The sequence below is a fragment of the Bombina bombina genome, chromosome 1, assembly GCF_027579735.1.
Source record: "Bombina bombina isolate aBomBom1 chromosome 1, aBomBom1.pri, whole genome shotgun sequence".
NCBI classification, from domain to species: Eukaryota; Metazoa; Chordata; class Amphibia; order Anura; family Bombinatoridae; genus Bombina; species Bombina bombina.
Genome location: NC_069499.1, coordinates 247,067,961 through 247,082,743, shown reverse-complemented (window position 1 = coordinate 247,082,743; position 14,783 = coordinate 247,067,961). Strand labels below are relative to the sequence as shown.

The window sequence follows — 14,783 nt, the reverse complement described above, 5'->3', positions numbered from 1 at the left end:
TGTCATTTGTTATTCCGTTTTTGGTAATAAGGGGTTAATCATCCATTTGCAAGTGGGTGCAATGCTCTGCTAACTTATTACATACACTGTAAAAAATTTGTTAGTGTAACTGCATTTTTTCACTGTTATTTCAAAATTTGGGAAAATTTGTGTTTCTTAAAGGCGCAGTAACGTTTTTTTATATTGCTTGTAAACTTGTTTTAAAGTGTTTTCCAAGCTTGCTAGTCTCATTGCTAGTCTGTTTAAACATGTCTGACACAGAGGAACCTACTTGTTCATTATGTTTGAAAGCCATGGTGGAGCCCCATAGGAGAATGTGTACTAAATGTATTGATTTCACCTTAAACAGTAAAGATCAGTCTTTATCTATAAAAGAATTATCACCAGAGGGTTCTGTCGAGGGGGAAGTTATGCCGACTAACTCTCCCCATGTGTCAGACCCTTCGCCTCCCGCTCAGGGGACGCACGCTAATATGGCGCCAATTACATCAGGGACTCCCATAGCGATTACCTTGCAGGACATGGCTGCAATCATGAATAATACCCTGTCAGCGCGATAGCTCTGGGGTTAGGAGAGATACAGAGCGCGCAAATGCTGTCTGATACTGCGTCACAGTATGCAGAACATGAGGACGGAGAGCTTCAGTCTGTGGGTGACATCTCTGACTCGGGGAAACCTGATTCAGAGATTTCTAATTTTAAATTTAAGCTTGAGAACCTCCGTGTATTGCTTGGGGAGGTATTAGCTGCTCTGAATGACTGTAACACAGTTGCAATTCCAGAGAAATTGTGTAGGCTGGATAGATACTATGCGGTGCCGGTGTGTACTGACGTTTTTCCTATACCTAAAAGGCTTACAGAAATGATTAGCAAGGAGTGGGATAGACCCGGTGTTCCCTTTTCCCCACCTCCTATATTTAGAAAAATGTTTCCAATAGACGCCACTACACGGGACTTATGGCAGACGGTCCCTAAGGTGGAGGGAGCAGTTTCTACTTTAGCAAAGCGTACCACTATCCCGGTTGAGGACAGTTGTGCTTTTTCAGATCAAATGGATAAAAAATTGGAGGGTTACCTTAAGAAAATGTTTATTCAACAAGGTTTTATTTTACAGCCCCTTGCATGCACTGCGCCTGTCACTGCTGCGGCGGCATTCTGGTTTGAGGCCCTGGAAGAGGCCATCCAGACAGCTCCATTGAATGAAATTATTGACAAGCTTAGAACGCTTAAGCTAGCCAACTCATTTGTTTCTGATGCCATTGTTCATTTGACTAAACTAACGGCTAAGAATTCCGGATTCGCAATCCAGGCGCGTAGGGCGCTATGGCTTAAATCCTGGTCAGCTGACGTGACTTCAAAGTCTAAATTACTCAACATTCCTTTCAAGGGGCAGACCTTATTCGGGCCTGGCTTGAAGGAAATTATTGCTGACATTACTGGAGGCAAGGGTCATACCCTTCCTCAGGACAGGGCCAAATCAAAGGCCAAACAGTCTAATTTTCGTGCCTTTCGAAATTTCAAGGCAGGAGCAGTATCAATTTCCTCCGCTTCAAAACAAGAGGGAACTGTTGCTCATTCCAGACAGGCCTGGAAACCTAACCAGTCCTGGAACAAGGGCAAGCAGGCCAGAAAGCCTGCTGCTGCCCCCAAGACAGCATGAAGGAACGGCCCCCTATCCGGAAATGGATCTAGTGGGGGCAGACTTTCTCTCTTCGCCCAGGCGTGGGCAAGAGATGTTCAGGATCCCTGGGTGTTGGAGATCATATCTCAGGGATATCTTCTGGACTTCAAAGCTTCTCCTCCACAAGGGAGATTTCATCTTTCAAGGTTATCAGCAAACCAGATAAAGAAAGAGGCATTCCTAAGCTGTGTGCAAGACCTCCTAGTAATGGGAGTGATCCATCCAGTTCCGCGGACGGAACAAGGACAGGGATTTTATTCAAATCTGTTTGTGGTTCCCAAGAAAGAGGGAACCTTCAGACCAATCTTGGATCTAAAGATCTTAAACAAATTCCTCAGAGTTCCATCATTCAAAATGGAAACTATTCGGACCATCCTACCCATGATCCAAGAGGGTCAGTACATGACCACAGTGGACTTAAAGGATGCCTACCTTCACATACCGATTCACAAAGATCATCATCGGTTCCTAAGGTTTGCCTTTCTAGACAGGCATTACCAATTTGTAGCTCTTCCCTTCGGGTTGGCCACTGCCCCGAGAATTTTTACAAAGGTTCTGGGCTCACTTCTGGCGGTTCTAAGACCGCGAGGCATAGCGGTGGCTCCGTATCTAGACGACATCCTGATACAGGCGTCAAGCTTTCAAATTGCCAAGTCTCATACCGAGATAGTTCTGGCATTTCTGAGGTCGCATGGGTGGAAAGTGAACGTGGAAAAGAGTTCTCTATCACCACTCACAAGGGTCTCCTTCCTAGGGACTCTTATAGATTCTGTAGAGATGAAAATTTACCTGACGGAGTCCAGGTTATCAAAACTTCAAAATGCTTGCCGTGTCCTTCATTCCATTCCACGCCCGTCAGTGGCTCAGTGCATGGAAGTAATCGGCTTAATGGTAGCCGCAATGGACATAGTGCCATTTGCGCGCCTACATCTCAGACCGCTGCAATTATGCATGCTAAGTCAGTGGAATGGAGATTACTCAGATTTGTCCCCTCTACTAAATCTGGATCAAGAGACCAGAGATTCTCTTCTCTGGTGGCTTTGTCGGGTCCATCTGTCCAAGGGTATGACCTTTCGCAGGCCAGATTGGACGATTGTAACAACAGATGCCAGCCTTCTAGGTTGGGGCGCAGCCTGGAACTCCCTGAAGGCTCAGGGATCGTGGACTCAGGAGGAGAAACTCCTCCCAATAAATATTCTGGAGTTAAGAGCAATATTCAATGCTCTTCTAGCTTGGCCTCAGTTAGCAACACTGAGGTTCATCAGATTTCAGTCGGACAACATCACGACTGTGGCTTACATCAACCATCAAGGGGGAACCAGGAGTTCCCTAGCGATGTTAGAAGTCTCAAAGATAATTCGCTGGGCAGAGTCTCACTCTTGCCACCTGTCAGCGATCCACATCCCAGGCGTAGAGAACTGGGAGGCGGATTTTCTAAGTCGTCAGACTTTTCATCCGGGGGAGTGGGAACTCCATCCGGAGGTGTTTGCTCAACTGGTCCATCGTTGGGGCAAACCAGAACTGGATCTCATGGCTTCTCGCCAGAACGCCAAGCTTCCTTGTTACGGATCCAGGTCCAGGGACCCGGGAGCAACGCTGATAGATGCTCTAGCAGCTCCTTGGTTCTTCAACCTGGCCTATGTGTTTCCACCGTTTCCTCTGCTCCCTCGACTGATTGCCAAAATCAAACAGGAGAGAGCATCGGTGATTCTGATAGCGCCTGCATGGCCACGCAGGACCTGGTATGCAGACCTAGTGGACATGTCATCTTTTCCATCATGGACTCTGCCTCTGAGGCAGGACCTTCTAATACAAGGTCCTTTCAATCATCCAAATCTAATTTCTCTGAGACTGACTGCATGGAGCTTGAACGCTTGATTCTATCAAGGCGTGGCTTCTCCGAGTCAGTCATTGATACCTTAATACAGGCTCGGAAGCCTGTCACCAGGAAAATCTACCATAAGATATGGCGTAAATATATTTATTGGTGTGAATCCAAGAGTTACTCATGGAGTAAGGTTAGGATTCCTAGGATATTGTTCTTTCTCCAAGAGGGTTTGGACAAAGGCTTATCAGCTAGTTCTTTAAAAGGACAGTTCTCTGCTCTGTCTATTCTTTTGCACAAGCGTCTGGCAGAAGTTCCAGACGTCCAGGCATTTTGTCAGGCTTTGGTTAGGATTAAGCCTGTGTTTAAAACTGTTGCTCCCCCGTGGAGCTTAAACTTGGTTCTTAAAGTTCTTCAGGGAGTTCCGTTTGAACCCCTTCATTCCATTGATATTAAACTTTTATCTTGGAAAGTTCTGTTTTTGATGGCTATTTCCTCGGCTCGAAGAGTCTCTGAGTTATCTGCCTTACATTGTGATTCTCCTTATCTGATTTTTCATTCAGACAAGGTAGTTTTGCGTACCAAACCTGGGTTTTTACCTAAGGTGGTTTCTAACAGGAAGGAACGTCTTTTGCATAATCTGGACGTAGTCCGTGCCTTGAAGTTTTACTTACAGACTACTTAAGATTTTCGTCAAACATCTGCCCTGTTTGTCGTTTACTCTGGACAGAGGAGAGGTCAAAAAGCTTTGGCAACCTCTCTCTTCTTTTGGCTTCGGAGCATAATACGCTTAGCCTATGAGACTGCTGGACAGCAGCCCCCTGAAAGGATTACAGCTCATTCTACTAGAGCTGTGGCTTCCACCTGGGCCTTTAAAAATGAGGCCTCTGTTGAACAGATTTGCAAGGCTGCGACTTGGTACTTTGGTATTGGTATCCCATAAGTAATGGATGATCCGTGGACTGGATACACTTAACAAGAGAAAACATAATTTATGCTTACCTGATAAATTTATTTCTCTTGTAGTGTATCCAGTCCACGGCCCGCCCTGTCCTTTTAAGGCAGGTCTAAATTTTAATTAAACTACAGTCACCACTGCACCCTATGGTTTCTCCTTTCTCGTCTTGTTTCGGTCGAATGACTGGATATGGCAGTGAGGGGAGGAGCTATATAGCAGCTCTGCTGTGGGTGATCCTCTTGCAACTTCCTGTTGGGAAGGAGAATATCCCACAAGTAATGGATGATCCGTGGACTGGATACACTACAAGAGAAATAAATTTATCAGGTAAGCATAAATTATGTTTTTTTATATTGTGTATATGAAAGAGCAGCAGTTAAACATAGTAAAGGGACAGTCTAGTCAAAATTAAACTTTCATGATTCAGATAGTGCATGACACTTTAAACAACTTTCCAATTTACTTTTATCATTAAATTTACCTTGTTCTCTTGGTATTCTTTGTTGAAAGCTAAACCTAGGTAGGCTCATATGCTAATTTCTAAGCCCTTGGAAGCCGCCTCTTATCTCAGTGCATTTTAAAAGTTTTTCACAATAGGACACTATGTGTGTCATATAGATAACATTGTGCTCACTCCCCGTGGAGTTATCTAGGAGTCTGATTGGCCAAAATCAAGTCTGTCAAAAGAACTGAAATAAGGGGGCAGTGTGCAGAGGTTTAGATACAAGGTAATCATAGAGGTAAAAAGTGTATTAATATAACTGTGGAATGGGTAATAAAGGGATTATCTATCTTTTTAAACAATAAACTTTTTGAAGTAGAGACTGTCCCTTTAACAATATTTTTTGAGTAAAAACTGATTAAAGGGAGAGGAAACCCAAAAGTTTTCTTAAGTGATTCAGACAGAAAATAACATTTTCAAAAAAATGTTCAGTTTACTTCTATTATCAAATTGAATTCATTTTCATTGTATTCTTTGTCCAAGAGATATCTAAATAGGTAGAGTGTACATTTCTGTAGCAGTGCATGACAGGAACCTACATAATTATAAATAAAACTGCTGCTATATATTTCTCCAGTTAAGTGCTTGCTTGCACACCTTTACCTGCTTTTCAACAAAGGGTACCAAGAGAATGAAGTCAATTTGATATTAGAAGTAAATTGGAAAGTTTTTTTAAAATAAAAATATATAGCAAAGATGTTTCATTATGCTTAACTAAACTAGTGCAAGTCTTACATTCTACTTAAGAACAGCCTATTATTAACTAAACCTAAGAAGACCGGGGACATGAGTTCCACCAGGCTTTGTACAGAGTATCTCTGCTCTGCAATATTAAAGCATTAAAAACCTTGTTAACTAAGGGCTAGATTACGAGTGTCGCTCTAACTGTGGCACGCAAACTAAAAACAGAATTTATGTTTACCTGATAAATTACTTTCTCCAACGGTGTGTCCGGTTCACGGCGTCATCCTTACTTGTGGGATATTCTCTTCCCCAACAGGAAATGGCAAAGAGCCCAGCAAAGCTGGTCACATGATCCCTCCTAGGCTCCGCCTACCCCAGTCATTCGACCGACGTTAAGGAGGAATATTTGCATAGGAGAAACCATATGATACCGTGGTGACTGTAGTTAAAGAAAATAAACCATCAGACCTGATTAAAAAAACCAGGGCGGGCCGTGGACCGGACACACCGTTGGAGAAAGTAATTTATCAGGTAAACATAAATTCTGTTTTCTCCAACATAGGTGTGTCCGGTCCACGGCGTCATCCTTACTTGTGGGAACCAATACCAAAGCTTTAGGACACGGATGAAGGGAGGGAGCAAATCAGGTCACCTAAATGGAAGGCACCACGGCTTGCAAAACCTTTCTCCCAAAAAATAGCCTCAGAAGAAGCAAAAGTATCAAACTTGTAAAATTTGGTAAAAGTGTGCAGTGAAGACCAAGTCGCTGCCCTACATATCTGATCAACAGAAGCCTCGTTCTTGAAGGCCCATGTGGAAGCCACAGCCCTAGTGGAATGAGCTGTGATTCTTTCAGGAGGCTGCCGTCCGGCAGTCTCGTAAGCCAATCTGATGATGCTTTTAATCCAAAAAGAGAGAGAGGTAGAAGTTGCTTTTTGACCTCTCCTGTTACCAGAATAAACAACAAACAAGGAAGATGTTTGTCTAAAATCCTTTGTAGCATCTAAATAGAATTTTAGAGCGCGAACAACATCCAAATTGTGCAACAAACGTTCCTTCTTCGAAACTGGTTTCGGACACAAAGAAGGCACGACTATCTCCTGGTTAATGTTTTTGTTAGAAACAACTTTTGGAAGAAAACCAGGTTTAGTACGTAAAACCACCTTATCTGCATGGAACACCAGATAAGGAGGAGAACACTGCAGAGCAGATAATTCTGAAACTCTTCTAGCGGAAGAAATTGCAGCCAAAAACAAAACTTTCCAAGATAATAACTTAATATCAACGGAATGTAAGGGTTCAAACGGAACCCCCTGAAGAACTGAAAGAACTAAGTTGAGACTCCAAGGAGGAGTCAAAGGTTTGTAAACAGGCTTGATTCTAACCAGAGCCTGAACAAAGGCTTGAACATCTGGCACAGCTGCCAGCTCTTTGTGAAGTAACACAGACAAGGCAGAAATCTGTCCCTTCAAGGAACTTGCAGATAATCCTTTCTCCAATCCTTCTTGAAGAAAGGATAGAATCCTAGGAATCTTTACCTTGTCCCAAGGGAATCCTTTAGATTCACACCAACAGATATATTTTATCCATATTTTGTGGTAAATTTTTCTAGTTACAGGCTTTCTGGCCTGAACAAGAGTATCAATAACAGAATCTGAGAACCCTCGCTTTGATAAGATCAAGCGTTCAATCTCCAAGCAGTCAGCTGGAGTAGGACCAGATTCGGATGTTCGAACGGACCTTGAACAAGAAGGTCTCGTCTCAAAGGTAGCTTCCATGGTGGAGCCGATGACATATTCCCAGATCTGCCTACCAAGTCCTGCGTGGTTACGCAGGAGCTATCAAGATCACCTACGCCCTCTCCTGATTGATCCTGGCTACCAGCCTGGGGATGAGAGGAAACGGCGGGAATACATAAGCTAGGTTGAAGGTCCAAGGTGCTACTAGTGCATCTACTAGAGTCGCCTTGGGATCCCTGGATCTGGACCCGTAGCAAGGAACCTTGAAGTTCTGACGAGAGGCCATCAGATCCATGTCTGGGATGCCCCACAGTTGAGTGATTTGGGCAAAGATTTCCGGATGGAGTTCCCACACCCCCGGATGCAATGTCTGACGAATCAGAAAATCCGCTTCCCAAGTTTCCACTCCTGGGATGTGGATTGCAGACAGGTGGCAGGAGCGAGTCTCCGCCCATTGAATGATTTTGGTCACTTCTTCCATCGCCAGGGAACTCCTTGTTCCCCCCTGATGGTTGATGTACGCAACAGTCGTCATGTTGTCTGATTGAAACCGTATGAACTTGGCCCTCGCTAGCTGAGGCCAAGCCTTGAGAGCATTGAATATCGCTCTCAGTTCCAGAATATTTATCGGTAGAAGAGATTCTTCCCGAGACCAAAGACCCTGAGCTTTCAGGGATCCCCAGACCGCGCCCCAGCCCATCAGACTGGCGTCGGTCGTGACAATGACCCACTCTGGTCTGCGGGAGGTCACCCCTTGCGACAGGTTGTCCAGGGACAGCCACCAACGGAGTGAGTCTCTGGTCCTCTGATTTACTTGTATCTTCGGAGACAAGTCTGTATAGTCCCCATTCCACTGATTGAGCATACACAATTGAAATGGTCTTAGATGAATGCGCGCAAAAGGAACTATGTCCATTGCCGCTACCATCAAACCTATCACTTCCATGCACTGCGCTATGGAAGGAAGAGGAACGGAAGGAAGTATCCGACAAGAGTTTAGAAGTTTTGTTTTTCTGGACTCTGTCAGAAAAATCCACATTTCTAAGGAGTCTATTATTGTTCCCAAGAAGGGAACTCTTGTCGACGGAGATAGAGAACTCTTTTCCACGTTCACTTACCATCCGTGAGATCCGAGAAAGGCCAGGACTATGTCCGTGTGAGCCTTTGCTCGAGGAAGGGACGACGCTTGAATCAGAATGTCGTCCAAGTAAGGTACTACAGCAATGCCCCTTGGTCTTAGCACCGCCAGAAGGGACCCTAGTACCTTTGTGAAAATCCTTGGAACAGTGGCTAATCCGAAAGGAAGCGCCACGAACTGGTAATGCTTGTCCAGGAATGCGAACCTTAGGAACCGATGATGTTCCTTGTGGACAGGAATATGTAGATACGCATCCTTTAAATCCACCGTGGTCAAGAATTGACCTTCCTGGATGGAAGGATTGTTCGAATGGTTTCCATTTTGGACGATGGAACCTTGAGAAACTTGTTTAGGATCTTGAGATCTAAGATTGGTCTGAACGTTCCCTCTTTTTTGGGAACTACGAACAGATTGGAGTAGAACCCCATCCCTCGTTCTTTTAATGGAACAGGATGAATCACTTCCAGAAGATAACCTTGGAAGACTATTTCTAGCGCCCAAGGATCCAGAACATCTCTTGCCCAAGCCTGAGTGAAGAGAGAGAGTCTGCCCCCCACCAAATCCGGTCCCGGATCGGGGGCCCGCATCTCATGCTGTCTTGGGAGCAGTGGCAGGTTTCTTGGCCTGCTTTCCTTTGTTCCAGCCTTGCCTTGGTCTCCAGGCTGGATTGGCTTGAGAAGTATTACCCTCCTGCTTAGAGGACGTAGCACTTGGGGCTGGTCCGTTTCTGCGAAAGGGACGAAAATTAGGTTTATTTTTGGCCTTGAAAGACCTATTCTGAGGAAGGGCGTGGCCCTTGCCCCCAGTGATATCAGAGATAAACTCTTTCAAGTCAGGGCCAAACAGTGTTTTCCCCTTGAAAGGAATGTCAAACAATTTGTTCTTGGAAGACGCATCCGCTGACCAAGATTTTAACCAAAGCGCTCTGCGCGCCACAATAGCAAACCCAGAATTTTTCGCCGCTAACCTAGCCAATTGCAAGGTGGCGTCTAGGGTGAAAGAATTAGCCAATTTAAGAGCACGAATTCTGTCCATAATCTCCTCATAAGAAGAAGAATTACTAATAATCGCCTTTTCTAGCTCATCGCACCAGAAACACGCGGCTGTAGTGACAGGGACAATGCATGCAATTGGTTGTAGAAGGTAACCTTGCTGAACAAACATCTTTTTTAGCAAACCTTCTAATTTTTTATCCATAGGATCTTGGAAAGCACAACTATCTTCTATGGGTATAGTGGTGCGCTTGTTTAGAGTAGAAACCGCCCCCTCGACCTTGGGGACTGTCTGCCATAAGTCCTTTCTGGGGTCGACTATAGGAAACAATTTTTTAAATATGGGGGGAGGTACGAAAGGTACACCGGGCCTGTCCCATTCTTTCGGGGCCTCTAGGAACTTGTCCATTTTACATAGTATTTCTGGAATGACCAGATAATCACAATCATCCAAATTGGATAACACCTCCTTAAGCAGAGCGCGGAGATGTTCCAACTTAAATTTAAAAGTAATCACATCAGGTTCAGCTTGTTGAGAAATTTTTCCTGAATCTGAAATTTCTCCCTCAGACAAAACCTCCCTGGCCCCCTCAGACTGGTGTAGGGGCCCTTCAGAAACAATATCATCAGCGTCCTCATGCTCTTCAGTATTTTCTAAAACAGAGCAGTCGCGCTTTCGCTGATAAGTGGGCATATTGGCTAAAATGTTTTGATAGAATTATCCATTACAGCCGTTAATTGTTGCATAGTAAGGAGTATTGGCGCGCTAGATGTACTAGGGGCCTCCTGTATGGGCAAAACTGGTGTAGACGAAGGAGGGGATGATGCAGTACCATGCTTACTCCCCTCACTTGAGGAATCATCTTGGGCATCATTTTTACTAAATTTTTTATGACATAAATCACATCTATTTAAATGAGAAGGAACCTTGGCTTCCCCACAGTCAGAACACAATCTATCTGGTAGTTCAGACATGTTAAACAGGCATAAACTTGATAACAAAGCACAAAAAACGTTTTAAAATAAAACCGTTACTGTCACTTTAAATTTTAAACTGAACACACTTTATTACTGCAATTGCGAAAAAGTATGAAGGAATAGTTCAAAATTCCCCAAAATTTCACCACAGTGTCTTAAAGCCTTAAAAGTATTGCACACCAAATTTGGAAGCTTTAACCCTTAAAATAACGGAACCGGAGCCGTTTTTATATTTAACCCCTTTACAGTCCCTGGAATCTGCTTTGCTGAGACCCAACCAAGCCCAAAGGGGAATACGATACCAAATAATGCCTTCAGAAAGACTTTTCTATGTATCAGAGCTCCACACACATGCAGCTGCATGTCATGCTGTTCTCAAAAACAAGTGCGCCATACCGGCGCGAAAATGAGGCTCTGACTATGATTAGGGAAAGCCCCAATAGAATAAAGTGTCTAAAACAGTGCCTGCCGATATTATTTTACAAAAAATACCCAGATTAAATGATTCCTCAAGGCTAAATATGTGTAAATATGATCGATTTAGCCCAGAAAATGTCTACAGTCTTAATAAGCCCTTGTGAAGCCCTTATTTACTGTGTGAATAAAATGGCTTACCGGATCCCATAGGGAAAATGACAGCTTCCAGCATTACATCGTCTTGTTAGAATGTGTCATACCTCAAGCAGCAAAAGACTGCTCACTGTTCCCCCAACTGAAGTTAATTCCTCTCAACAGTCCTGTGTGGAACAGCCATGGATTTTAGTAACGGTTGCTAAAATCATTTTCCTCATATAAACAGAAATCTTCATCTCTTTTCTGTTTCAGAGTAAATAGTACATACCAGCACTATTTTAAAATAACAAACTCTTGATTGAATAATAAAAACTACAGTTAAACACTAAAAAACTCTAAGCCATCTCCGTGGAGATGTTGCCTGTACAACGGCAAAGAGAATGACTGGGGTAGGCGGAGCCTAGGAGGGATCATGTGACCAGCTTTGCTGGGCTCTTTGCCATTTCCTGTTGGGGAAGAGAATATCCCACAAGTAAGGATGACGCCGTGGACCGGACACACCTATGTTGGAGAAAAGGGGTTTATCGCAGCTCTTTGTGTGCGTTTCGAGTAGTGCGCATATTAAGAGTTGAAAGTAAATGTGTTTGCGAAAGCTAAATTGAATTTAACACGAGTCGGGATAGCGCAACTTCAGAGCTCTAGTTAACTGTAGCATAAAAAGCACAAATATATGTTTAAAAGTACAGTTACACTCATAATAAAACTATCTAATCAAAAACAAATTTGCAATAAAAAGTTATAAGGTCTCAAAGATATGCGGTCTCAGGTGTGGAAAAAAAAATACAGGCAAAGGGCTTAAACAGAGATTCGTACACATTATATATTTTTAAATACATTCCTATACATTTATACCTACATATAATCATAATAACACACACATATATACTATAAATAGATGGAGATGGAGATATATATATATATATATATATATATATATATATATATATATATATATATATATATATATATATATATATATATATATATTGAACCAAAATATCATCATATACATTTATCTATGTGAAGAACATTGGAATGTGAAATATTAATTTTTCATGTCGGGTTAGCACACTTGAGAAAAGATGTGGGTTTGCACAAGATTAAGGGTTTTAGATTTTCGCGCTCCATTGAAGTCTACGGGGGAATATTTTCACCTGGTCACAATTTTCGAAGTTCCACTTTTTGTACGCATCGGGTTAGAGCTTTTGCAAAAAACATTTTACTTGTAATAGTGGAAGCAATAAATAGCGCTCCACTTGTAATCTAGCCCTAAATGAGTTTTTCACAGTTCTAATTAATTTTATTTGTATGCAAATTGTTGTCAATGCAGTGCTTATAAGCTAATATATTATATGCATATACAAACAAAACAGTCTTGTATATTATATATCTTGCTCTGGCTGTCTGGAACTAAGCATGATGTGATCATGTGCTGGTGCCATGCTTTTGGAGCAGTATGCCCTGTTTACATTGTATACATTGTTGATATTACAGGAGTCCGGATCCCCTATCCTAACAGATGATGTCAGCCTGCAAGTGTTCATGGATCATCTAAAGAAGCTTGCTGTGTCAAGTGCAGCTTAGTAGAACCACAGCATGGCTGGAACTACTTTTATTATCTGAAGTTCTGATCACCACTCTTCTGGCTTTCAGACATATTCTGCAGAGTTGGAGGAAGAACCTTCTGCACCTGATCAATATGGGCTGGTGCACTGGCATCCTTACTACTTCTCTGTCATTTGCAGATTTGCAAACCTTGTGAACATGCTGCCTACATATTACACTATAAATGCTATAGAACATGTATTTAATTGCTTAGCAACAGCTAATTACCCTTAAGTAAATATTCCTCATGAGCCAAAAGAACAAAAAATCGTTATCCATTGTATAACCCTATTAGGTGTGTAACACACTACAAGCTGTTAAAGCAGTAATATTATCTAAAACTCCCTGTAAATGCAATAAATCAAATAGTATAGAATTTACATAAAATATATATATTTTAAATAAGATATTTACCAATATTGCTCATAAATTTCAGTCTATTGAAAGAAAAAAAAAACTATCTGAGGTAATTGGATGTTATAAAAATGTATTATTTTTCCTCTGTGTAACTTGCATATGCCCAGCAATCTAAATTTGAGAATGTAGACTATGTAATGTCCTACAGCCTTTGTTTCAGCACTTGACAGCTTGTTTGTATATTTATTCATTCTTAAACAAGCGCCAATTGTTTGGGACAGGAGCGTGATTGCTTGACGGATAAATGCTGTTGTAAAGTGAGCAACTTTTTTATTCAGTTATTTCTATATGGCTCCCGCAATATTGAGTCATGTTTTTGGAAAATGAAAATTTGCCAGTTTTGAAAACATTTCCAATTACCTCAAATAATCCATGTTATTAACATTTGCAATACTGTCAAGGATCAATGCCAAGGTTACATTACAATTCTCTGATTTGGCCAAACTATTAATGATGCATTTACTTCAGTGGCTAGGCCCATTTATCATGTTTACACAAACACTATTATTATTCTTGTTTTTTATGTGTCCTTTAGTACATATGTCAATCCCAGTGCTAAGCAGTATTCATATTTTTGCATGCGTGTTGTGTTATTTTATTTAAAAACAAATTCCATGATTTTTTTTGAACTTATGTTATAGCTTTTGATATTGAGAGCAACCAAACATAGTTACAGGCCTCTCTGACGGCACACAATAGCAGAACATACATGTGTGGAATATTTATCTAGGAGAACCTCCCATATCATCAAATTTCTTACGACTCCCATAGTTTGTCCCTTTTTGTGTTTACATCTGTCATGTTTTCTCTTGTTTTACTCCAAAAATAAACCTAGTTTTAAGCCAAAGCCATGTCCATGTTTTACCCTTCCATTGCTGAGGATGTTTTGTAGGCAAATAAGCTGAAGAGATGTGACATGTAATTTCTTCAGCTGCTGTTACCATTTCAGTTCATCCTTTTCTCTATGGAGACAAATAAATGAAATAAGATTTGTTGAGTGCCTTAGTTCACTGTTCTTATAGTTTCTTGCGGCATTTTATATCTTACGAAGCATGTGCTGTATGTATATATTTGGCATTTTCGGGTAAGGTGTCTTTGAAACTGACATGACTCTGGTAATATGTCAAGGAGTCTTATAAACTGAAATAAGTTAATAGCACACTTCTTTAAAAACAAAACTTTATTGTTTTGTAGACACCGTTAAATCAAATAATAATATAGAGAGAAAGCAAACAAATCTCTATTAGTAGTTAGATTTAATTAGTGTTACAAGATGACAAACTGGGGTCATTAGAAGAGTATGCTAATGTTTTTGCAGGGTTTTCAATTTCTTTCAAAATCTATTAAACACTGTCCTTGTGGTTTTACATGACCTTTGTTCAGTGTTAACTCTCTCAATACTGCACAGCAACAATTTATTTCATGTAATTGGCAAGAGTCTATGAACTAGTAACGTATGGGATATACAATCCTACCAGGAGGGGCAAAGTTTACCAAACCTCAAAATGCCTATAAATACACCCCTCACCACACCCACAATTCAGTTTTAAAAACGTTGCCTCCTATGGAGGTGGTGAAGTAAGTTTGTGCTTGATTTTTATGATTTCTTCTGTGATAAGCGCTTCAAAGCATTCTGAAGTCCAATTCTGCTCAGAGTACAATGTTTGTCAGAGGGATGTGAAGAGGGTATT

General features: G+C 41.7%; 1 protein-coding gene across 1 annotated transcript in view; it reads left to right on the top strand.

Annotated features, from left to right (window-relative positions):
• Positions 1–14,084, top strand: part of SEC23A (SEC23 homolog A, COPII coat complex component) — a 480,777-nt gene extending 466,693 nt beyond the window's left edge. Inside the window, exon 20 of the mRNA XM_053697910.1 lies at positions 12,565–14,084. Coding sequence (XP_053553885.1) covers positions 12,565–12,654 — 90 coding nt within the window. The 3' untranslated portion in view covers positions 12,655–14,084. The remainder of the gene's footprint in view (positions 1–12,564) is intronic.
• The last annotated feature ends 699 nt before the right edge of the window (positions 14,085–14,783 follow it).